Source organism: Tympanuchus pallidicinctus, unplaced genomic scaffold (genome assembly GCF_026119805.1).
Source record: "Tympanuchus pallidicinctus isolate F22 unplaced genomic scaffold, pur_lepc_1.0 scaffold3, whole genome shotgun sequence".
Lineage (NCBI taxonomy): Eukaryota > Metazoa > Chordata > Aves > Galliformes > Phasianidae > Tympanuchus > Tympanuchus pallidicinctus.
The window spans coordinates 65,687,939-65,714,257 of NW_026294747.1; the positions used below are offsets into that span (position 1 = coordinate 65,687,939).

The 26,319-nt window shown below is 42.4% G+C and overlaps 1 protein-coding gene across 13 annotated transcripts in view; it reads right to left on the minus strand.

Moving 5' to 3' along the window:
* KMT2C (lysine methyltransferase 2C) overlaps positions 1-26,319 on the minus strand; it is a 187,043-nt gene that overhangs the window by 139,044 nt on the left and 21,680 nt on the right. For all 13 annotated transcript variants that reach the window (XM_052692586.1, XM_052692582.1, XM_052692585.1 and 10 more), the window contains one exon: positions 1,016-1,104. In XM_052692586.1, coding sequence (XP_052548546.1) covers positions 1,016-1,104 — 89 coding nt within the window. The remainder of the gene's footprint in view (positions 1-1,015; positions 1,105-26,319) is intronic.

A 26,319-nucleotide genomic window follows, 5' to 3' on the forward strand; every position in this document is an offset into this window, starting at 1 on the left:
AGGTCCTCTGCTTGTTCTCCCTATACATTACACTAAGCACAGATTCCTGTCTTCAGATTTAAAGACTTCACAACTCTACCTCCTTACTTAACAGCTACAAGTAGAGCTAACAAGTCCCCTAACTCAGCTGGTATTTTCATCCATTCGCCCCCCTGACCATCAGCTTCTGCTGTTAAGTGTCTGTGCTTTCTTCCACTTTGCTCATTATGCATACAGGGCTATCTAATTAAATTTATAATCCCTTATGTCTCAATGCATTTTTAAGGTTTTTATTTCCGTCAAATCTAAAACCTTCCACCAACTGGCCCTGGCTTAATCCTTGCTGGCAGAGTTCACCCTTCTACACATATTCAGTTCCTGGTTAAAAACAGGCAAATGGCTACAGACACGTGCCTGGCAAAGAGATGACAGTTCTTCAGCACAGCTTTTATCTTGTGTGTTAGCTCATCTGTTTGTCTCTTTAGACTCTTCACCTGCCAGAACAGAACTCACAAACTGTTGCAACAACACTCAGTCCAGTACAATGCGATCTCTCTGGTAACTGAAGCATTTGGGTACTATCATAACAAATATTTATGAAAGCAAGAATGCTCTTGTTTCCCAAGCAGCAGCAGGAGGCATTAACGTGAGGTTATCCTGGCCCCCCCTTTGGTATAGCACCTGCTTTAGTTAGCTGAGGATACAGGTCAGCTAGTAATGCTGTATTTCCACAGGTATCCTAAAAATCGCAGCTTCTGCTTCAGAAGTTTTAATTTTGTTAGCTACTACCCTAAAACAAACAAACAAAAAGAGCCACTACAATAAGGAGAGCATCTTCATTAGACTACTTAAAAGAAATAAGTTCAAAGAGCATTAATTGATATAGATTTAAATAACATATTTCTAAATGTCTGCCCAAATGCATGTGTCATACTACCAAATTGAATACTTCTTCCTTGCCAAAGTTCTGTGTAATAAAACGAATTTCCAAGGAAGAAGCAACAGCCAGATAGCATCAATGCCATTCTCTCATTACCTGTTTCCACAGTGTTTTCTGTTTCTGCTGCCTCCAAACCATCCATACTGTCTTCATCCTCCACTGCAGTTTTTCCTCTACTCCGAGGCCTGCAAACACAGAAGAGAAAACTGTTCATAAACTGAAAGAACTTTTAATTGTTTTTTTTATTATAAGCTTTATTCCCAACTTAAATAATTTCATTTTGGAGGGATAATTATCAGCATTAAATTGCACAACATTCAAGCAGTGATTTGAGTGCTCTGCAATCAGAAGTTTCCTCCCCTCTCTTCCTGTTTTAGGTAACAAACAACATTCACTTCAGTCAAGCCCTTCAATTTTCTGGCTATTATTATAAGAAAAATTCAATCAAACTTATCCTGATTTTAAAAAAAAGCACCAAAAACATTAAACCAGTACATTATATGAGTATTTTATTTGCTATACATCTTTTCATTACAAAGAAGATAATTTCTGAGATGTCAGAGAGCACAACCCAAAATCTGGCCAGTAGTTCCACATGCAATAAAACAGACACTAACCCATTCAAAGCACCAAGCACTCTTGGAAGAAATTTCTATCAAATAATACCAATGCTAAAGCAATTCAATCGAAACACGTTTCATTTTCAGTGAAATAAATGTTCTGACACTTAAAACAGAACATTAAGAGAGATGGCTAGATTCTACCACCTTAAAAAAGAGTTAATGTCAGAACAGCAAATCAAAATTAAGATACCAGACAGATCTAGCTCCATTTCAACCAAGCTGTGACAGAAAGCAGAGAGCCTTGTATCACAAATTTCACCCTTTTTTTCCTCTGCCTGGCTTTTCAACAACGAGCACGGTGGGCTGCTGAGAAGCCTTAGCATCCAGATTCCCAGCTGTTCAGCAGCCCATTTGAAAGGGAGCCAAGAGCTTGGCACTTCGCCTCCCAAATTTTCAGGCTACTTGGCAACTTGCCTGGCGTGCTGACAGAAAGCCTGAGAGACCCTGGGAGCTTCTGATTCCAAGTCCACAAATTCTGAGCAGTTCGGGGCATCTCGGTGTTTCCAAAGTCCCAGAGCTCCAAGGCAACCATTCACCCAACCAGCCCGCCTTGGATCAGGAAGTCACCCAGGCAGCTCCCTGAACAGAAACCCCTTCGGGTTCCTCTTTCATGGAGAATTCTGAGACATTTGGGTTTAGTTCCATGTTGGGAGAAGCTTTGTTGGTTTCTTTTCTTTCTTCTTCTTTTTTTTTAAGTGATGAAATAATTCCTAAAATCAGCATTTTATTTTATTTTTTTTTCCAACCGTTAAAATACTGAGATGTAGCAGTAGCATTACCTCAGAACTAGATCTGCTATATCAGCTAAAAAACATACACTCTATCATGCAATGCTTTTGGTTCTCAAGGATCAAAGACGACCACACGCACAGAGCTGGGACAGACCATCACCTTCTGAGCCTACGTGTGATGCTCTGCAGGAAAGCGAGGAGGGCCTGCCTGGTCCCACCTAACCAGATCCCTTCTAATTGAGTTTGGGAGAGGTTTTGTCACTTCAAAGAAGGAAAGGAACAACTTTAACACAGCTAAAACCAAAGGCTGAAAAAACACTCATTTACAAACGAGCAAAGGGGAAAGAGCAAAGTAGGAAGAGATCAAGGATAGAAGGACTTTCATTTTCTTGGCATTCTTGTAGGCTTTGTTCATATAAAGATGAAAACTGTGGGAGTACCCATAACCCTACGGATAGGATACCATTCTGCTAGCCTGCTCACATGTGAGCAGTGACAGCATACACATAATAAACAGCAGTTTTATGAGACCAGAAAAGAAAACAGAAACCCCTCCAATTATCCACTGTTCTACAAGCCTCCAGTACAGCTCCTTAAAAACCAAAGTGTCGTATATATTTAAACCAGAACAAACTGCAAACAGTGCCATCAGAAGAAGCTGCCATACACGGCACCAGATAGCCATTACATTTCTTGTGGTTCTGCTGAACATCAGCCAGCACCAGATGGATGTGGGACTATGCAGGTAAACACAGCCACTTGCTGCTGGAATGCTCGAAGGCTTCCCAATGTTCCCCAACACATTTCATCAGGCAAAGGTCTCCGGGCAGAGAAAATGACCGTTCCGTGTTAATCTAATAATTTGCACGTGGTTTGGGGTTTTCTCTCACAGCTACATGTTGTGTATTAGGCACTAAAGTACTCACAAGGCCCTTCCAAGCACAAGAGCAGTACTCACTCCCTGAACTCCCTGCCATACTTTAGCAACCTATTTAACACTGAAGAAAATCAGAGGCTTTAATTAATTAAACATAATTGCTTCTTTTCAGCAGAAGATACAACCACATCTGGTGTTATTTGCCACCCCCCTCCCCAGGATCCCTCTAAAAGCCTTCGTAATGTCAGGCAGGTTGGAAATGAGGTACTGAAGGCGTTGGAAGAAAATACTAGATTATATCATTAACTTATTTTCGTTCATTACCTCTCTTTCACAGTTGTAGGAGATTTTGGAGCCTGCAAATTTATTTTTGGCTTTGAGAAAAATAATTCAAGTCACAAAACGGTGAAATGCATTCCGTGCTGACAGTTGTGATTTAACTTTTCCACAGAAAATACCACTTGAAAAGTCTGTAACGTACAGCTAATTGTTTCAATCAATATTTGCACTAAGAACAGAATCACAGAAGATCCCAAGTTGGAAGGGATCCGTAAGGATCACCAATTCCAACCTGGTGCCACACAGCAGCACCAAACCCAGCCCTGGGGCCGTGCCTCCACTCCATGCCCACCACTCTGGGCACAGCCTTTCCCTCAGCCCAGCTGCCCTCCCCTGACAGCTCCATGATATTCCCCCAGGCCCTGTCATTGCCCTCGGCTCCCTGTGAGGCTGTATGGCCACGATGCCTTCCTTCAGCTCACTCTGCTCTGCGCACAACAAACCCAGGGCCCTCGGCCACCCTTCACACCCCTTGCCCTCCAGACCCTTCCCCATCCTCCTTGGTTTGTCTGTGCCTGGATTTTTCCCTAACAAACCATGTCACTTTTTTTTTTTTTAATTATTTTTCTATTTGCTTTCTCTATTCCTCTTCAAATACATTTGAAAAAGCACTTTAAAAATTGAAACGGCACTTTATTCTGCTCTCAGGACTTGAGTCTTAGTTACTAACCAGGCTAAAACTTAAGCCTCTTCTCACTGGAAGGTTTTCTAGAAAGCTGTATCCTTTGGACTCCAAACAGGTCAAAAGCAGGTGAGTTCATAAGTGTGCAAGAGAGCAATGCGCCTCATCACCCAGCCCCCCAGTAACACCCAGCACTTCCCCACAGCAGACCAGTTCCCAAGTAGCTCATCTCAAATGCCACTGTCAGGGAAGCAGTGATACACCACATTTCAGTCACTTGGTTGTTGTTTTTCTAGCATATAATTTCTCAAACTGGAAGCAACAAATATTGCATTACTCCAGTCGAGTATAATTACTGTCTACAATAGTTTCACTCATATTCACAAAACATTGAGTCATTTATCAAAATCCTTTGTGACCTACTCCAAAATTTGCTATCAATTAGCTTTCCTGGCTAATGCCTTCATTAATCTCCTTCTTTAAATACATCCTAATAAATAAAATTATTGTAAGCAACTAATCAAATTCAGCCCACAGGAAAAAAAAAAAAAGCCCAGGAAAACCTGTCATAGAGCTCAGCAGATCATCAGCTATTCCATTTGCAGTGGGTTAAAAACCTCACTGAGGTTATTTCCCAGCTTTGACAGCTTCACAGTACAATCACCAAGCACCCAAATGGCTTCTGCTGAATTGCACAGAGCAGGGTGGATGTACAGCACTAGGATAAAATGGAAAAGTGTATCTTTGTGGCATTTGTTTTGTTGCCAGTATTTTTTTTTTACTTTAAGTGCACATTTTCTTCACGATAACCCCCCCCCACCTCCATAACCTTATGAGTACAACATTAAAATATATATATATAGGTCAACAGGACGCCTTGATCTTACTCATTCTTTCCTCAAGGTCATCAGTAACAGGGCTATATGGGCCAGTAGCTTCCGGAACCATGTGAAAGAACTGAAGCAGCAATGAGCCTTAGATGCTTGTCACTCCCAGTTTCTGATCAGCCACAAGTTACAGCCAGACGAGTTTTTCTGTAAGTTGCCACCACCAAAATCAGATGCTGATTTGTTCAGAGCACCCTGAGAAGCCACCTTCCTAATCTGGTGGATCTTGCGTCAGTCTTACCACCCTGTCTTCATAGGAACCATCCCACAGCTTCATCCTCTTTCTCAAATGCCGTAACTTTTAAAATGTTCGGGGGAGGAACTGCCCTCCTTTCTCTGTGAAATGCTGAGCACAACGACGGTACTAAATATATAAAACAAAGCCAATAACCTTAAAAAGTGGTGTAACATCTGGGATACAGTAACGTCCTAAACCAGCACAGATGTCTTGTTAAATGAACATCTGTCCACAGCCTTAGCCTGGAAGACGGTAGAGCAGTGATTTATAAAAAGGCTCAATTAGTGCTGCAGTCAGCAGGGCTCGCACCAAATTGATGTTCACATGACAGTTTCACAAGTGAAAGCTGTTACCGTCTTCTCGATAATCCTCTTAGCAGGTGTGCAAAAGTGCATGCTCTTGGGATTTTCCAAAAGCAAGCTGTAAGTACAGCTGTAACAGCTCAACAGTGCTCAAGCACACACTGGAAGCACTACGGTTCAGCTACGAGCCCCAAGTGAAGGAAATCACAGCGAGCAGGCAAGAACCAACTGATGGAAATGTCTTTACACAAACATGTTGTCCCCAGTCTCTGAGTGCTACGTATCAGTGCAAAGTCTTTACTACTCTTAAGAGTTGAAGTTCTCCACACATCTCCTGCTGTATAAAAGGAACAATATGGCTTCAGAAGCAAGGCAGTGCCAACTAGCTAGGATTTATTTCAATAGCTCCAAACACTAACAAGCCTAAAAAATAGGATAATTGCTATTACATCGACTCCAGCTTCAAAGTGATCTCAATTTGGAAGTTTCTTACAAGGATGTTTTAAACTGTACAACCAATACATCAGGTGAAAATGTCTTCTCTATTTGCTCTCCACAGAGTTTTCTTTCTTAAGTTACAAAAAAGAGCTTGGTATTTAGCTTTCACATATTTACTTCTTACACTAGAGATGCATTTACAGAAGGCAGAAGGACCTTGAGATATATACAAGAGGTGCAACTGAAACATGACAAATGATGCAAAGATGAGAAAGCTGAACTCTTGGAAATAAAAGTGAAGAACTTTAGGAAAGAGTTTTTTATGTAACATCTGTGAAAACAGACTTACAATACAAGAACTTAATACAATACTCAATACAGAACTTACTCAGGCTTCTATTTAATTATTAAGAGACCTTAAAAACATACTCAGTATTTCCTATTAATGTCCTTGTACAATCCAAGAAGTGTGTATCTTAATACTTCCAATTTTATAAAGCATAATAGTATTTCCAGAATTCCCATATCAAAGAAAACTGACACATTTAAAACCAAAACACTGCAGCTTCGTACACACTGCATGTCTCTTTTAACCAGTAACAATATTGAAGATACTCATTCTTCATTCACCCAGGCTGTAACACGCTCAGAGCTGAACCTTTTTTCACATCTCCACTTTATACAGTTCATATCTGAAATTATTGCAGCCTTTGAGAGCTGGGCTGCCTGAGAAAATGCATAAAAAGAGCCTGGACTCCACTCCACTACTGCTGATTCTTAACTAAGGGTTTCCAGGACTCCCCTCTGAAACACAAATTTACCAAAGATTTCCTACACAGAGAAATGCAAATGGCAGCCTGTACTGATTGTCACGGTTGCATCTTTACAACAGTCACAATTTACCAAAGTAAGCTGAAATAAGTGACCAATGAATGCAGAGTTCAGAGAAACCTGGCTTGAGACAGGTTTGGAGTAAAATGCTGCATGTGGGGAAATTTGCACTGCACAGCTCTAACAATGTAAAGGCCAAATGAATTGGGACTTTTAACTACAAGTCTGGTTAATCTGTGTTTTCATGTCAACTGCTCTTGCATCTACCTGTGCTCTCCAGAACTTCACGCTCTCTGGCTTCAAGTAAAACTACTTTCCACAGGAGGCAGAAAGGCAAACAGAAAGGAGGTCCTGCCAGCAGGCACCTGTCAAAACTCAACTCATATCAACAAGGCACAATTAGTGCAACAGGAATGTCCTCTCACTTTCAGAAAACCATTTCTCTCAAATATCTCCGGTCATCTGAACGCAATTTTGCAGAAGGCCAGCAGAGCCAGGAGCCTGAAGTGAAACTCCACCGTGTGACAGGGCTGCTCTGGCCAAAGCCACTGCCAGCAGTGTGTCTCTGCTTGTCCCTGATGGTAGTGCAGTTTGGGTCTGGAGCTGTTCTTTTAGAAGATAAAGCAGATGAAGACCAACCTACCCCAGCTGAAACAGTCTCACCTACTGGACCGTGAAATCTTCTTCCCAGCTGACAACCTGTACAGGAGCTTCCCCAGTAGAGCAGGGAAGGGCTGGACTAGGAATGTTCCTTACTGGGAACAGTTGCAGGTACATAAAATAGTGAACTTTTCACATAAAGCATCTGTGGAGCCACACATCTGGTGCAGCCAGTGACAAAAGTATTGAGTCTAGGACTACTACAGCGCACTTGAGCTACTGGATGCCCCTTTCTGGTGTCATCACACGAGAAGCGGAGTTTGATGCTGACCTATGTCTAGAGCTTATCCAGATTTGGAGACATTTGGAATAACAGGGTGAGAAACCACATAAGAGGCTTTTAGGTCCTTCTTTCTAATTTTCAAATTGACTGTTTAAACATCTATGAATTCTGTAACCTGAAATTACTTTTAGTCAAATATCTGTCCTACTGACTCAGCAACATACAGCATCAAGAACTGCTACACATTTTTATCTGTCCAAAGCTACCTTGCCACTGACTGCTGCTCTCATTGGCTCCCTTGCAGTTCTACAGCTGTAGTTAGTTTTCTAATGTCAACCAGCCATTAGCCATTGCACCTATTTCAGGAATAATTACAATGCAAAAAAGAACCTGATGCAGTTATGACCTTCCAGTACATTACATATGTGCTTTTTTTGGCACAAAGTACAATCCTTTGCACATTTGTTACCAAAGCACTACAAAAGTAGCACAAAACAACACACCAGGAGTTCAGCACACATGCTATTCTTCAAATCCTAGAATGAAATTTGCCAAATATTCAGGAGTACCAACAGCTACAGGGAGAGCTGCCTGCATCCTCCCAGCCCCATTCTGCTTTGGTGTATCCACCTGCATCTAGACATGGCAAGGGCTGTCAGCTGGAGCAATGACATGAACACAGTCAGTGGGACAATCTGCAATGAACTCTATCAAAACTACTGACTGTTTTCACTTGTTGTTTTGGTGGTTCTGTTTTGTTTTGTTTTTTGACTCTTGCTTTATCAGGAAAAAGAATGAAAAGAAATGGCAACGATAACATCGTAGCTGAGTGACGCCAAAACCACAAATCTATCCTCTGCTAGAGTTTGATGGTGCACCAGTAAAAGCACGGCATTTGTCCACACTTCTCCCTCCTTTGCCTTAAGTCAACAAAACTGCACCAAAACACGCTACCACATCAAACACTGTCACTTCTTGACTGGCAGCATACGCGTTGCGCTCACACAAGAACACACGATGCATTTCTCTATGATGACAGCTATGGCAAGTTTAAACTTCACCAATCTTGTGACAGATATGATGCCAAAAATGTTTACTCAAAACAGAGCCAAGCTCTTGTCTTCACGTAGAATGAAGAACTCTCCACCTGCTTGCTGCTTCCTATGCTGCAGGGCTTTGCCTGCTGCCTTGTCCTGAACAACTGTGGTAAAACAACACTAAGCACTATAGTTCCCATATTTGGTGGTTTCAAAATATCTTACATGAAATTCAACAGATCTGACTCACCATACATGAGAAACAGCTGCCAAGCATTTGGAACTTCAGGGAAGTTTTGGTCTCCTTGAACAGATTTTTGTAATTTTAGCTCCATTAATTAAGAGTCGTTTTCAAAGATTTCCTTTGGAGGCTGCAGTCTGCCTGAGTCTTACCACAGGAACACTGTGAAGGTTCTTTCAAGATGCATTTTGCCTGTTTGTGTTAAACATTCCCACTGGATCTAGAGGAAGAGGTGCAGATGGCAGCTGTTCAGCCTGGAAAAGAGAAGGCTCCTAGGGGACCGTATAGCAGCCTTCCAGGACCTGAAGGGGCCTACAGGAAAGCTGGGGAGGGACTTTTTATAAGGGCAGGCAGCAGAAGGATGAAGGGAAATGGTTTTAAACTAGAAGAGGGTAGGTTTAGACTAGATACTGGGAAGAAATTCTTCACTGTGAGGGTGGTGAGACACTGAACTGGTTGCCCAGTCGGGCTGTGGATGCCCCTCTCTGGAAGCATTCAAGGCCAGGCTGGATGGGGCTGTGAGCAACCTGGTCAAGAAGGAGGTGTCCCTGCTACAGCAGAGGGGCTGGATGATCTCTGAGGTCCCTTCCAACCCAAACCATTCTATGACTCTATGACTGCACTGCCATCAGAAGCATTCACACACAGGGCATGCATGCAAACGAATGACCCAGTACTCACAGCAGACAACTATTTTGAATAGTTATTACTCAGACTCTTACTTTTTCACTTTTTTTTTCTTTAGAGTCTGCATACAATGACCATAAAAAGCTCTGACCACTGGTTTCATACACTGTTAATTTGAATGGGATACTCCAAAAATGGATGCAAATCTTGTTCTCTTACCTATTATTTCAATCTTTGTAAGAGAAACTAAATGTCCTTCACACATCATCACTCTGAATCTATCAAATTGCATCACGCAGCTCAGAGCATCTCATGTTGTTGCCTCAAATGAAGCTCGGCATCTTTTGTCTCAAACTGATTTTACCAACATTCTAAGACGTGGTGCTTCTCCCACCAAATCCTGAAGCTTCATCTGGATCACAGCACAAAAGGCCTGACAGAATCACAGAATGGCCAGGGTTGGAAGGGACCTCAAGGATGATGAATCTCCAACCCCCTGCCACATGCAGGGCCACCAACCTCCACATTCAATACCAGACCAGGCTGCCCAGGGCCCCATCCAACCTGGCCTTGAACACCTCCAGGGACGGGGCATCCACAACCTCTCTGGGCAGCTGTTCCAGCACCTCACCACTCTCTCTGTAAAGAATTTCCCCCTGACATCCAACCTAAATCTCCCCTCCCTCAACTTAAAACCATTTCCCTTGTCCTGCTGTTATCTACCCTTTCCAAGAGTTGATTCCCCTCCTGTTTGTAGGCTCCCTTTAGGTATTGAAAGTACCTCACAGTACCCGAAGTGATAACAATCTGCTCTTATGCAGATGCTGACTTAAAACACATTAAGCAGAATTTTCTTAATGCTATCCAAATTAATTGAGAGAACGTTTGAACAGTAGTTCTTGCATGTTAACTAATTTGTCATTACCAATCTGAAATGGAGTTAGACAGAAAAAAAAAAAAAAACCAACTAGAAATGAATGTCATATCACCACATACTTTACCCATCTGTTAGCACCCTTAGTGCTCCTTATAAAGAAATGCATTTTTATTTCAGATAATGTCAACAAGTTATGAAATATTTCTCTTTCAGAAAGACTGCTAAACCTAGGGAAGCCAAAGGGAAAAATAACACGAGATCCGCTCACTAATTAAAATTCCATTAAGCTTTATGCAGAAGCCTTGGAAAACCTCAGAATATTAAAAATAAACCTAACATGAAAATGGATAATGTAATCAGATGGGTGTCAGTGCAAATTTATAATTCACATGAAATGTTTTAACAAAATTGTTTTCCAACCAGAAGTAAATCCTGAAAGCCAGACCATGGAAGCTGTTTTAATCCCAGAATAAATAAAACGCTGGAAATACCATTGTGAAAAATAAACTGCAATACAAAAACCATAGTAAACATGCTCCAGAGCACAGCCACTGCTAATACAAGTCCTTAAAAATGTTTAAAAGATTCTGTATAAACAGGCATATCAGTCTCTGGGGGCTCAGAGAAGGCAGAAACAAAACTGCCTTCCACTTTATTCCATAAATATCACTGAAAAAGATTCAGCTGACCTGGAGACCCAAATCTGCCTGCTGAGAGTTACAGAATAACCTCAAATAACAGAGAACTTCTTCTGCTCAGGGGACTCCTAATCATCATCTCACTTGGGACAACACTGTGCCCAGCAATGTTCTCAGAACTTCACTCCTTCAACTGTGAGGCCACAAGGACCCACATCAAGCTTTCTTGTTTTTCCCCATGCTAGTCTTCTGCCAATTAAGAAAATATTAACTCACAGTATTCAAATCGCCAATAGCGTAAAGGTTATTCTCTAATTTGTCTAACAGGGTAAAAAGGTAAGGAAATAAGTAAACGTGTTTTCCAGCACCTGATGCTAGAGAAGGTCTATGACCTGCCATCTCTTTCCCAATGCCCAGTATCAGGTGAGATCAGGCTGGAACAGAAGTGGCAGCACAAGAATGATCCACTGCTCTCCCTACGTCACCCGATACAGGTCAGAGTCATAAACAAAATTGTATCTGTGTCACACGATAGCAGCATGTATCCAGCAAAGATTGTTACAGCTACTACTACAATGGAAGTCATCCAAGAGGACCAATTGATATCTGCAGGTCAAGTTCCCCTGAGGCCACCATCCAAGGGCAGGCAAGAAGAAAGCTCGCTCCATTTACCGCACTGCACGTCGCAAGGCCTCCGATGCCACAACTTATCTCCTCAGTTTAAACCAGCAAGGAAATGCAGAGCTGAGATAGTACAAAATTAGTTACTGACATTTGTGCTCAGTACGGAGAAAATGCCAAAATACCTGAGATTCAAATGCGCTGACCTGAAGATACAGGAATAGAAAAGAGGTTTCTGAACTAACACAGGAAAACACGGCTAATTTCCACGCAGATCAGTTACTTCATTTCATTCATTGGAGGTTCAGGAAGCAGTGGGAGGGAAGAGTAGTGATAGGAGATGAGCAAGAGAAAGAGGAGAGAACAACAAAGCCAATGACAGCTTCCTCTGAACACACAGGGCAGGCTGTGCTGTCTGAAAGCACTGGACATCACGGTCATTCAATTCCTAACTTTATGCAAGAGCCACTGGAAAAATTATGTTAAAAAGTAATCAAAAACAACTTGTATTTTTGATTGTTTGTATATTTATGTTATTTAATCTTTTCTGAGCATAGACCTTCTGGAATGACAGCTTCCTAGATATTTATACTTTTACTTCAACTTGCATTTTACGTATACACACATGCTTCTAATTAACATTTACAGCATGAAAGTTTGATTCTACTCGTAAACTACCTCTACAGCCTCAAAAACTTCCTGCAGCCCTTCAGAAGGGCTCCAGATCCCAAAAGCTGACCCAGCAGCAGCTCTGTTTGCAACCACTTGGGAAGATGACATAGCCAAGGGAAGTACATGTGCCCTGGTTTAACTTCCAGCACCCCACAGCCCCTCAGATTTACCGAAGTACAACTCGGTGTCCTGACTGAACAGGCAGGATCACAGCTTGGCCAACCTATGAATTTCAGAGTGTTGTTCTTTTTTCTTTATCTTTGCACACTGAAAATTTTCCTTGAAGTACCTAGGAGTCCACATCGTGACAGATGAATTACATTTGAGGTGCTTATCATCTACAGAAGCTTTAAAATCACGTGAACTTCGTAATCGACTTATTAAAGACTACATTTCAAAAGCATCTTCAGTCGTGTTCAACATTTAGTACACCAGCCATGAAGTCTTACTGCTTACAGAGCCACTGATGATGTGAGAAAGCATCGTTATCCACGTGAATCTGATATCCATTAAAAAACCCTGTAATTGCTTGACACCTGCCTTCCACAAAGGCACCCACGCTGCCATACCCTTTGTAGTTTGTTGCTGTGGTAAGAATTCATGCTTACTTCCTACATAAACTTCTCTGTTTTCAGTTCTCAGCTTCTGGCTCTTGGTGTACTTTTTCTGCTACACCTGGGAAGATTCAAGTACTCAGCATTTTCTCTGCTGGAGATATTATGCACTGCCATCACGTTTCAATACAGATCTGCAAACACCTCTGTGCACTTCCACTTGCTGGCAGCACTTCCTTATTTTGAAGCACATTTTGTTTAATCTCACTTCAGCAATCCAAATTCCACTTCTAACTCTTCCCTTCACCCATCCTCATTGTTCCATATACAGCTCACTAGCAATATTATTTCCAGACCACAGCTCAAAATATTCCAAACACTGGACTTCATTGCTAAAGGACCATCCAACCAACCCAAAGCCATGCAGTAAGTGTTCCCAAAGACAACAGCACCTTTTAAAGAAATCCATTCACTTTCCAACTTCATAAAAAAGCTACGCATAAAAGACTCCATCGGAAGACCCAACACAACCTAAGAATTCACACCTCTAAAGACTGTTTATGAAATGCATAGATGTGGCACCGAGGAACCTGGTCAGTGAGGATGGTGGGGATGGGCTGACGGTTGGACTTGATCTTAGAGGTCTTTCCAGCCTTAATTCTGTGACTCTATGACTGTATATAATAACCAAGATATAACCACAAAGTTAGAAGCCAGACATTCTCTACAGTTCTCCATTTTGCATAGCATATCACCAAGGCACGCACCGCAGCCATCACGACATCAAGGGGCTTCCCTTCTCCGACAGTTCTGTCCTCTGGATCCTACTTATTTCATTGAGGGACTTCACCATTGCACAGGAATCATAGAATCATAGGATTGCTCAGGTTGGAAAAGACCTTCAAGATCATCAAGTCCATCTGCAACCCAACCACACTACCCTAACTCTAACAACCCTCTGCTAAATCACCTCCCTGGGGAGCCTATTCCAGTGCTTAACAACCCTTTCTGTAAGGAAGGTTTTCTTGACACCCAACCTAAACCTCCCCTGGTGCAACTTCAGGGCATTTGCCCTCACCCTGTCAGTGTCACCAGTGAGAACAGACCAAGCCCCTCTTGCTGTAAGCACCTTTCAGGTATTTGAAGAGAGCAGTAAGGTCTCCCCTCAGCCTCCTTTTCCCCAGACTAAACAGCCCCAGTTCCTTCATTCGCTCATAGGCCATATTCTCCAAGCCCTTCAGCAGCCTTGTAGCCCTTCTTTGGGCCTGCTCAAAGGAGCAAGCACTGTGTACTTCAATATACTTGGCAGGATAATAAAATATTCTACTGAAATGACAAGATCAAAACCCGATGACTTTATTCCTTCTTACAACTCTTCCACCGTAAAATTCGACACCAAGGTAGTAATTGGCAGGGACAAAATTATGTAGCAATTAGGGCATGACAGCAAAAGCAAACAAGAACTGAAAATGGGTTCGACACTTCTGGTAACAAGCAGGTAATTATCACAGCAGCTTGAAAGGGGCATAATCAACCAAACTGACATCATCCCTCCCACATAATAAAACGCGAAATCCCCTCACATGCAATGTAGCTTACACGGAGCTGGTAAATGCTGCTCGTCTGGTCCCAGTGTCTGCAGGGCAGCCGAGGTTACGTTTGGGATAGCTTGGCAGCGGGCAGCATTTATTTACTCAAACTGAAGGTAACTCTCACATTTTCATCTGTTCTAGAATACCAAGATAATTAACAGAAAACAGCATTTCATGCAAATGCCTTTGTTTCTTCTCTCAATGTAACTTTGTTTTCAAAGTTCCTAGAATACAGAGAATCTGTGCCTCAAGGAAAAGTTACCATTACACCACTGCCTGCAAGATAGAATGCAAGCTGAACGGCTTTACTTTAAAAACAGAAAGTTACTGGTTTTAATTATGGTTAATTCCTACCTACCAGACCTCAGCAACAATTCATTTTTACCACTTTTTTCACAACACACATCACTTAAACTGAGGTGTGAACACGATCCCTTGTCCCCAAGCTTCATTATCTCATGGACATTTCTGCTGGCCACCCTAACACACAGCCCTGCCTCATCACAAATGGCAGTGGCTCCTCACAACGTATTTGAAGTCATTAAACTGCAATCTGTAAAAACCCATTCATTTATCTGCTGTCCACTTCGAGCACTATTTTATCACAAGATTCCCACTCTATCAGCAAAGTGTTTCGAGAAGCTGTCAGCCCTGCCTCGACAGCAGCACTGCCGGAGGAGGGGGAAGACGGCTCGCTCTCCTTTTTGTGTATTTTATATATTCCCAAGCTATGTTCCTTTCCATTTTCTCTCTCGGTGTGTTGACAAATCCATTTACCTCAATACTGTCTGTCAATATCATTAGCTTGCTGTTTCTGCCTTCTTCCAGCTCATTAACAGCAGTAAGGCTGAATCCAACACTAATCCTACAGGCTGCCATTAACCATTTCCAGCCAGCGCCACGCTTTTAGCTGGGTTTCACTCCTTGTTCCCTGGATACAAGCGATTTCCAACGCCCTGCAACAGTGGCTCAATTTGCATTGATTTTTCAAGTGAGAATTCCACAAAACATTTACAGAGTGCCCACACCTATCGCTTTGTAAACCCTGCTGCACGTACTGAAAGTAAAACACACAAGTTATTAACATTTACACCCTAGCTTTAATGCTAACCAGACAGCAGAGTAAGGCAAACAGAAGCTTCTTGATTGCTGGCTGCATGGTACAGACAGGATAAAGACACTGAGACAGCTCCAAATCTCACCTTTTTTATGCACACTGAGAATCATTAAGGTTGCAAAAAAAAAAAAAACCACAAAAAAACCAATACCAACATGATCTAGTCCAAGCAATCAAGCCACTTGAACCAGTTTAAATCTTAAACTACGTACAAAGGTTAAAACTCTATCAAGTAACCTGTTGACTAGGAAAAAGAGTGAGTTTATCAGTTTAAAGCTATGCCATGTGAGTTCACAAGGGAGGTGATGTGGTCCCGGCCCACCTCCCCAAGCAGGCACACTGAGAGGTGCCCTGGCAGAGGAACAGAAATGAGCAGCTGCAATAAAAGGTGACTGCTGAAGTCAGTGCTGCCTGCAGGAAAGATCTCTGGCACCGTGGCCTTAAATGCCCTGCAAATCTCAAGCTCACTAGAAAATTTCCATTACTACCAACAGATAAGTAAATTGCCAGGAAACAGTTCAGCGGATGTTATTTCGTAATGAGAAGAAATGAGGTGGGAAACCTTCAGTAACTCAATCACCACCGTTTCTTCCCCATGCATCTTCCTTCTGTTTTAAGCCCAGATCACACTCCAAATACTGTTTTTCTTCGAGCTTGGGAAAACTATGACAGCACACAGGAGCCTCGGTGCTCTGAACAGCAGAGGATGTGTGAGGGTACTTAAGTCCTCAACATTCAAGAGAAGCACCTAAGGCACATAGAAATTTCAGGTGCCGATATTCCAGCCTGCAAGCCACAAAACAAGCAGCTAAAGTCATCTCGGGGGAACAGAAACTGCCTTTCTCTGCCTGTAGATCCTAGAATAAAGGAAATGTGGTTGGCTCAGCACCCCTGAGGGAAACTTTCTCCACCTGAACAGTTGGGAACAGCACTGTGTTGAAGACAGTACTTTAGAGTAGAGCTTCGAGAGGATCCAAGGCAAACAGAGTGTTTTTGGTGTTGCTCTTCATTTCAACTCCTCTAAACACAAAGGCACACCCAATTTTTTATACCTCGTCCAATGGCTTCATGTGCAGATGTGCTGAGAATTTACCTCTTCCAAGACTGAAATCACAAGCTGAAGTTTAGCTTACCTTGGAAATGAAAGCAAAGCAGGCAGGCACACCCAGCACGGCCCAGCACTGATGTGCAGAATAACACTGCTGTTTTATGCTCAGAGCATAAAAACTTCAACTTAATAATAATAATTAAAAAACAAACAAGCAAACAGAAGAAGCGCGCTTTCATTCAGTGGCAATGAAAGAACGCTTTACTGTTTCTCCTTGAATGTGCACAGGAATACAAACATTCCAGCACTGCAAGGCTGTGAGAGCCTGATCCAAAGCCATCCCACTCGCAGGTACAGCTCCTAATCATTAACCCACGTACCTTTCCAAGAACTCGCTCAAAGCCCCCAATCTTTGTGCTTTCTGTTAGCACTGTTGTGCTGGGAATGGGGATCAACTTCTGAATCATTACACAAACCATTTTTTTTCCTGAATCAAAACCTACAAATTCTCAGGACTCCTCCATGAGATTTTCTTCTGAAGAATTCTATTCTTTTCTTCAAGTTTTGCTGGTCATTAAATTCAATGAAACGAATATCACAAAAAGCCATCACAAAAATTAACACTGTCAAATTTGATATATCACCACTACTACACAACCAAGAGGGATCGCAATCAATTGGATATTGGAGGATTGGATTGGATTAATTGGAGGTTGGATATTAAGAGGAAGTTTTTCACACAGAGGATGGTGAGGCACTGGAACAGGTTGCCCAAGGAGGCTGTGGATGCCCCATCCCTGCAGGCATTCAAGGCCAGGTTGGATGTGGCTCTGGGCAGCCTGGTCTGCTGGTTGGTGACCTGCACACAGCAGGGGGTTGGAACTGGATGAGCATTGTGCTCCTTTTCAACCCAGGCCATCTATGATCCTATGAAACCACAGGCAAAATACAGTAGTGGTCTGATGTGTTACTTATGAACATCTTAAACGTGAAGCAAGCTTTCTGCTGCTTTTTATCAAGCAGTTGCTCTAAGGGAGGATAGCAACTATGGATGTTCTTAACACCAAAATCCAGGAGTTTTTTGCTTTGTGCAAGATACTCATGTCTTAGCAGACACAACAGAAAGCACCAAGGCCAATAGTTCTACAGAACAACTGGTATCAAAGGAAATCATACTCAAAACTAGTTGCTACCACAGGTTTAGAACTGTGATTTTGGTTCAGTGCAGCAAAATGAGTTCCAGTGCTCTCCTATAACCTTATTGTTCATAACTGCATTAAAGCAAAGGACTCATTCCTGCAGATCTAGGGAAACAGTCAAGCTCTTATTACACGCTTTTGAAAAGAAATTCATAAACATATATAAAAGTATGTCTGAAGTCACAAATATAATTTTAAAAAATTAATGGCCAAAAAAAAAAAAAAGAAAAAAGAAAATAAAAACCTATTTGGAAACTGTCAACTTATTATTTAGAGAGATCTAAGAATACCACAATATTTTAATGCAATCATATAAAGAGAAGAATTCAGCCACATTAGAAAACCTTCCCCTAAAGCCTCGAGTTAGTTCAGTGCTTCTTAGCACGGTTCCATGACAAAAATGCTTTTTTTGTGTAGCAGAGGCATACAAAAGGGTTCTTAGGGATGCCAAACACTTTCAGAACTCTCCAATGATGACTCATCCTGTTATGTATACAAAGCTTTCATTAAAAAAATAGTCAGTTGGCATCAGTACAGCTCCTCAGTTAGCAATCTTCAACTTACTGTTATTTCTTGCACAAAGTATTCTAAACACACTGCAAGGAAGAATTCTGGTATGCTAATCCTGGGGAGGGAAACGTGCAAATTAACTTGAATGGCCTTTCTCATACAAAGAGCTTCTACTCCACAAAGTGCTCCAGGATGGAGATGGCCACTACCACCGTTTCTAGCTGAACAGAAATTCTTTGTTGCTCCGTGTAGTTCCTTGCCAGCCGCACTGATCAACTACTTTGTCAGAACAAGAAAAATCCGTCTTTCAAAATAAGTCTCAATGTGTGCAACAAAAAGAATCACATCTTCAAAAAAACAACAGAAACAACCACACCTCCCCAGTGACGCTGACAACTCAGATAACACTTTTTTCCGGCCATATCCTTAGAAACCTTGCTTGAATTCCCCCAGCAACGAACTTCTGTACTTGGCTATTCTGTTGAACTTACAACAAAATTGCAGCAAGTAAAAAACATCCATGTAGGTGCAAATAGTTGCAAAGCCACATTCACAGAATCACAAATTGACCAAGGTTGGAAAAGACCTACAAGATCACCCAGTCCAACCATCCACCCATCACCAATAGTTCTCACTAAACCACATCTCTCAACAGAAAATCCAAACATTCCTTGAACACCTGCAGGGTCGGTGACTCCACCACCTCCCTGGGCAGCCCATTCCAGAGCCTGACCACTCTTTCAGAAAAGTAGTATTTCCTAACATCCAGCCTAAATCTCCCCTGGTGCAGCTTGAAGCCATTCCCTCTAGTTCTATCACCAGTTACACGAGAGAAGAAGCTGAGCCCCAGCTCCCTACCACCTCCCTTCAGGTAGTTATAGAGAGCAATAAGGTCTCCCCTGAGCTTCCTCTTCTTTCTTTCTTCAGGATGGCCACGCACAGCTGTCACAACATGAAATTAGCAGCACCTTGATGGGCTCATCTGCACAAACTGGCACAGGATGAGCAGGGAACGGCGTACAGAGCTGAATATCCACTCAGTGCATTGGAAATTATGGTGGCAAAGTTGGAATAGCACAGAGTTGGTGCTGGGTGGGCCCACACACTCACACAGGAACAGAAAGAACACATTATGCAAGTTTGCTTCGACCTACTCGACCAATATAAGGCTGAACGTGACAGTTTTGTGGATCACATCATTATCAGTGATGAGATGCGGTGTCACCACTACAAGCCAGAGTCAAAGCACTGGTCCACAGAGGGGTAACATATGAATTCCCTGTTGAAGAAAAAGTTCAAGATGCAGCCCTCAGTAATAAGAGGATGCACACTGTTTGTTGGGACAGGAAATAGAGTGATCCTTCTGGATTTCCCTGACCTCAGATAAGCCATCAACGGTGACCTCTGCATCACAGTGTTAACTATGCTGAAGGCAGGTGTGAAACACCTCTGCTGGTATAGATTTGTATGAGTGTGGCATGAAGGTTCTTGTTCATCACTAGTGAAAACGCGTAGCTAACGGGGGTGCAATGTTGAAAAACAGTGCTCTGCAGCTGAGAATTTGCTCCGTCGAATGGCGTTATTGTGCTCTTTGTATCTCTGTAGTCAGCAGCATTACTTACAGAGAAACCTACGTACAGACTCAGGTCACACCAACTGCAGATCTTCAGGTTAAAATAACATTTACCTTTGGACGTTCATCTCAAGATTTGTTTCACATAGGCAGCTCATCTAGAGCAACCCTCCCACACAAGGATCTTGCCAAATTCAAAAGAACAAGCAAGGTAAAAGCCATTCCCTTTATTTCCAATCGTAGCCACTCACTTCCCCAGCAATTCAGCTCCTACTGTTGATGCTTTTCTAAACATGGCCACACATGCATAAGGAGCCAGCCTCAGTGCCAGCTACGCAATTTCTCTTGCCCCTGGAGACACTTCCCAGCACCTCAGATGTTTTCAGAACAGACATCTTCCCTGCTGCTGCCACATACACAATTTATTTTTTTTATAAACACCTCTTACCCACAGCAGTTACATGCGTCAAATAACCTGACTTCAGAGTACCAAAAGAGAAACCAGATTTAAGAACTTGTACAGCATTTTCTACCCTTCTTCTTCTACAACGCATTCATTTGGGAACAATGCTCCTCGTCTGCCCAAATTCAACAACACAAGAACTCATCAGTCCCTCTCCAGTCATTTATGCTGCCCGTAGGTTGAACCAACCCGTGTTGCTTTCCGTACTTTCTGCCAAAGCAACCTGCCTGATCCCAGACACAAGTTAAGCCTGGGGATTCATGCTACCAATCTGAGTTTGAAGCACACCGATTTCCACCTTGTACAAAAAGTAACCCTAAAGAATCACTCTTCTACTTCCAGACAAAATAACAAGGCTTGGTTCAGAAAGCATAGAGAAATCCTTTTGATTCTGTTAATTTAGATGTGGGGTTTTGTTATTTTCTCATTATTTATGCAGTACCATAGGTGGTCATGGCAAATTACCAACATAATTTAGGCTGGCTCTCCACTGCAAGATTAGCTTATTAATTAAACGCAACAAAAAAAGACAACAGTTTTTGGGTAGTTAAAAAGCAAGAGCACAGGAAAACATGAGACTCCCCATTAACACCAGCACTTCATATTTGTCTTTAGAAGGCTACAGCTCCAGTGCAAGCAGACTCCATTTACATATAGTATGTAACCTCCCACTGAGGTAAGAGAAGGGAGTAATAATGGCAGGTGCACTGAATGGAGCACATCTTCTGCAGAGGCTTGAGTGAGGCTGGGGTTTGGCTGGGGACAGTCTTACAGACAGCACAGAGGTTTCAAAACAGAGCAAATGTTGACAGAGGGTCCGACACAAAGCACGGGCTGGGCTCCCTTTAATGAGCAGTTGATTTAATGAGGGACATTTCAACCATATTTTAATGAGCGTTTGCTTGTAACCAGGTCCCCTGGATACTGAAATGCTGGGGCAGCTACCATACAGCCTCCTTGGCATTTGGTGACAGGTTCAGACTGGCCACTGCTTTACCCTTGAGGAATGGAGAATAAATGACTGCTGATGCAGCAGCTTTGGCTGATAACATGGATCTATCACTATATTGAGTTTTGGTCTTTTAAAGATCCGTAAATCCACTGACATCAGCATGATCAAGAGTGAAATCTAAACTCACCAACACCCAATTCTATCTGGAAATGAAATAAGCAGAATAATTAAGCCCATCTATACCAGATTCATCATCCAGATCCAAACACTACACAAAGAACAAAGCAAACCCCAAGCTATGACTGCTCTAGGTCACAAGCAGTCAAAAAACATACCACCTCAAGGACCACAAGAAAATTTGCTCATATCCTTCTTTTGAAGACCAGCTTTTTGTCACAACACCTTCAAACACAGCCCCATTTCCCACCACACACACACACACACACACACAAGTCCTCACCTCCCTCCAACATCATTCTTCCAGTTTTAGAGTTTCACTGACCTAATCCAGTGCCCTCATGGTGTTTGTGCACCTAAGATTAGATGGACTGCTTTTCCTACACGTGCATTTTCATGCACCTTGATAATTAAAATCACAGTTCATGTTGAAAAGGTGAACACAGAACCCACGTCAAAAAGGTGAATGCTGACTCTCCCAATAAACATTAAATGGTGCTACAAGAAGCTTAAAAAAAAAATCCAAGTAAAAGGTGATGGCTCTTCAGAAATGCACAGCTAAACTCTGGTTCTCCACATTCACTGTGGCCAAGGTGAGGCTGGTTGCATTAAAGGGAAATGCTAACACTTAACAGATTTAACAAGATGCATTCCTCGACTCCAGAAATCCCACAGTCCTTTCCCAACCTTCAGTAATTAGTAGTTCAGGGAAGCATCATTATAAAATTTCCTCACTTTTCTTCCTAGGCATCTGCTATTCACCCCTGCAGGAAACATGATGACACATAGATCTCCGATCTGGCCCAGCACAGCTATTGTGACAGATCATTTCTGCATGTTATCTTACAGATAGACCCTGAACCAAAAGCTGGCAAGGCAAAGGTCATCATGCTGCCCAAATTACTTTGGCATCTAAAAACTGGTCTTCACCAACACTGATTTTCATTTCCAAGCCTCCAGTGGTTTATAAAAGTTTCATTCCTCTGAAAGATTTGCTCATGATTGCCATTGTCCACAGATTCTAACACAGTGTAACAGAACCAGTTCTGCACAGTGGGTGATGAGGGGAAAGAAAAGCAACAGAGATGTCTGAGCATCCTCCCAAACACCTTCATGTTCTGCAGAGTTTTGTTCAGACTGTACCAAATAAGTTACTGTGAGTACCATTTACACCTTGTCCCTTAGTCAGATGGTCATTAGCACCAGGGAAAAAAAAAACAAACACAAACAACCACACAGAAAAAGAAAGCATTAGGTTGTGCTTTCCAACAACATGATTTCGGTGTCAAAAACCATTGTTTTAAATACAATTCTTCTATTAAAGCAACACTAAGCTCTCCTGGCAGCTCAGTGGGTTCTCCCAATACACAACACACAATTCTTTGCACAGCCTCAGAAATAACCAAAATACCACGTTCCATGTCTCTAAAGAAAGTCAGATGACATTTTGCTGCAATCAACTAATTTGAAATAAAACCCAATTCCAGAACATCAGCATTCCAACCTTAATCTTTGTAGAGAGTTATTTTTTTGCTGCTTGTAATCAGTTAAAAGACAACACAGAGGTATTTGTAGGAGTTCATTTTGTTCTCCATCCTACAATATCAAATGTTATGGGTAGGTAACAAACAAGCTACCAGATATCAAAGCTCCTAGTTGAATACTATGCACATTCATATTCATAATCTTCAACACAAAAGGTGTGAACTCATCTGAGAAGACAAGCAGACAATCCTTGCACATGATGGGGATAAGGGAAAGCTCACAAGATGGTTGCCTATGGGGCAAGAGGCAATGTATTACCTGGGGAAGACACAGGGGTGAGTTTCAGGGCAGGGGCGAGAGGAAGATATTCATCATGTGGTTCTATTTTGACACCAGTATATTAGACTCATGACAAGTCTCGGGTTGACCTTTTTGATGACATTTGTCACAACCTGGTAAAGGACAAAAGTGTATTTCACTGAACCCTGTGATCCTGGTGGTTCTGTCTCAGCATGCATTTGCTGGGGTAGCCACGGAGCTCTGCTGGCAAATCTCACTTCTGCTCACCAAGAACTTCAAGCTCTGACTATTCATGCCATACAACAGTCAGAAAAGGTAATGCTTACAGGTTGCGAAGAGGCCACAACCACCTTGCCTTTTCCACTACAAAAGGGATCTTTCAAACAGCCTTCCTCAGAATAGGTCTCCTACCCCTGACCTACAAATATACCTAACTCACAGCAAGAGCCAACTGAGCAGCTCTTCTTTATCTACTTTCTGGCCTGAAAACTGTGCCACAGAATATGAAGAAAAGTGCATGGATAGATCCTCATGGATCCCTTCCAACTTGAGATATTCTGTAATTCCGTGATAGGGTGTGGAATCCTACATGCAAGATAATCATCCTTACAGCACTCTGGTTAAACTTAACACAGACTGTACTATCAGTTGTGAGCTAGAGGAAACTGCACGCCAGCTGTATGCAGGTTCCAAGGGCAGGACAGCCCCTGTGGGCTCCCAACACATCCAACCAACCAGCTGCAGATCTCAGTGAGAGTCCTGGGGTTCTCTCCAGTTTTCCCCCTACACACCCCAGATCTGTGATTCTCACCAGTACCTGGAAGCAGTTGGGATTAAAAACTTACTAACTGGCCACTAGAAGGATGACGCAGAAATCAAGAGCAAATTTGTACAATTTAATACACATTTAATACACAGTTTTGATTATTTCAGTTTGTTGCTGTTTCACAGAATCTAAGTAGACAAAAAAAAAAAAAAAAAAAAATCAGCCTCACATTTTCCTGAAATCCAAAGAATTAAAAACTATGCTGCCATGTCCCGTTTACTTTCCCTATAGCATTCTTTTCTCTAGCTTTTTGGTCACATTTAGGAGCAGTCACTGCGAATTACTCAAAGCAGCAGCTAGAGAAGGGACAAGGAGAGAGAAGGGACAAGGAGAGAGAAGGGACAAGGAGAGAGAAGGGACAAGGAGAGAGAAGGGACAAGGAGAGAGAAGGGACAAGGAGAGAGAAGGGACAAGGAGAGAGAAGGGACAAGGAGAGAGAAGGGACAAGGAGAGAGAAGGGACAAGGAGAGAGAAGGGACAAGGCGATCGGATTCTCGTTCATACCGATGAGCATTTACTCTCATGATTATTTTATTCCAGTAGAAAACTTTCTATTGACTTCAGTTGTCTCTGAAACAGAATTCTGTACCTCAGAGAATACCCTATCATCCTGATTAATAATTAAATGAATCCATACTGTACTTATTCACTGATAGTTCTCCATTTAGAGGTCCACAGGCATCAATAATGAAAACTCCTGCATAGTTTCGTGAAGCTGCCAGCAGCCAGCCGATGAAGGCTGCCAAAAGAAAAGAAGCAAACATAGAGCACTGTTTATATATGAACCGTACCTGTTCATTGCAGGGGTTGGACTGGATGACCTTTAAAAGTCCCTTCCAACCCTAAGGATTCTATGATTCTATCAGCAACCATGAGAACCACCTTCCCCTGAGCTCCACTGCACACAGTTACACTACAGAAAACCATCTTCATCAGCAGCAGCGACAGCAGCGGATGTCACAACTGGAAACAGCAATTTCTGGCAACCCACCACAACAGAAATTCTGGCTTTCCGGTAATCAGAAGTCAACTGATTTCAAAATATTCCCAAGAGAGGCAGCAGAAACGCCTAAAATAGCAGCTATTCACCGATTCAGAGCTGGGATTCCAAAGCTTTCTATGGAAAAGCGACACGACCACCCAGAGTACGCAAACAACTCCCACCCAGAAAAACAGCTACGTGCATTTCTGAAAAATGAAAGGGAAATGGATTAGCTGACAAACTCCTGCTTGTCATTCTACATCATTCTACAACCATTCTACAAACATTGAGATTTTACAACCTGAAAACAAATATATAGGAAAAAAAAAATATCTTACAATTTGCAGAATTGTACAAGCTGAAGAAAATATAGAGGCCAGACTTCCCTGCTTAGCTTTAAGAATGTCCATACAAGATTGCACTCGGGTCCACTATTCCAGGCTTCCTCAACACCACGCTCTTCTTCCAAGAACCAGCCTTCAGATTGCCCCAGTTAATGCTGCTGGAGCTGCATAACACTGCCTGCACATCATTCTCAAGCCCATCTCTGTTAAGTGGGGAACAAAAATCTCCACTCCCTTGAACAGGGAGAAAACAGAAGATGACAAGAGACAAACAGAGGAAAAAGGTGGCTAAATGCATTTGAAAAGAAAGACCGCTTGCAAACAAGCACTTGCCCCAAGATGGATTGAGATGAAAACAGAAGACAGAAAACTGTGCTCCTCATCCTCAGGCCTCCCCTGCCCTTTAGATTGCACACTTGGACACCCCTCTGGATGTCCCTTATGTGCTCACCACAAATCCCAGATTCTTCCAAAAGCACTTTCCCCTGCTCTGATACTCACTCCTATGTACAATTAGCCACCTATGAAAATATTACAAAGAAAAATCAAACCTCTCAGAGGAGAAAAAAATCTGTCAGAAGTTTAAACCAGTGCTCTTACTGCTCAACCCAGCCCTCCTTCATAGGACAGTTCTGAACATACAGTGCATGACAACTCCTGCCTGCGGCCGGTCCTTCTGTACACAATGTAGGGCAAGACTGACATGGCAGTGACAACACCAGGCACACCTACTGCTTGGCCCAGATCAAATAACCTTTGAAACTATTACGAAATACTCTGATGCATCACTCTCC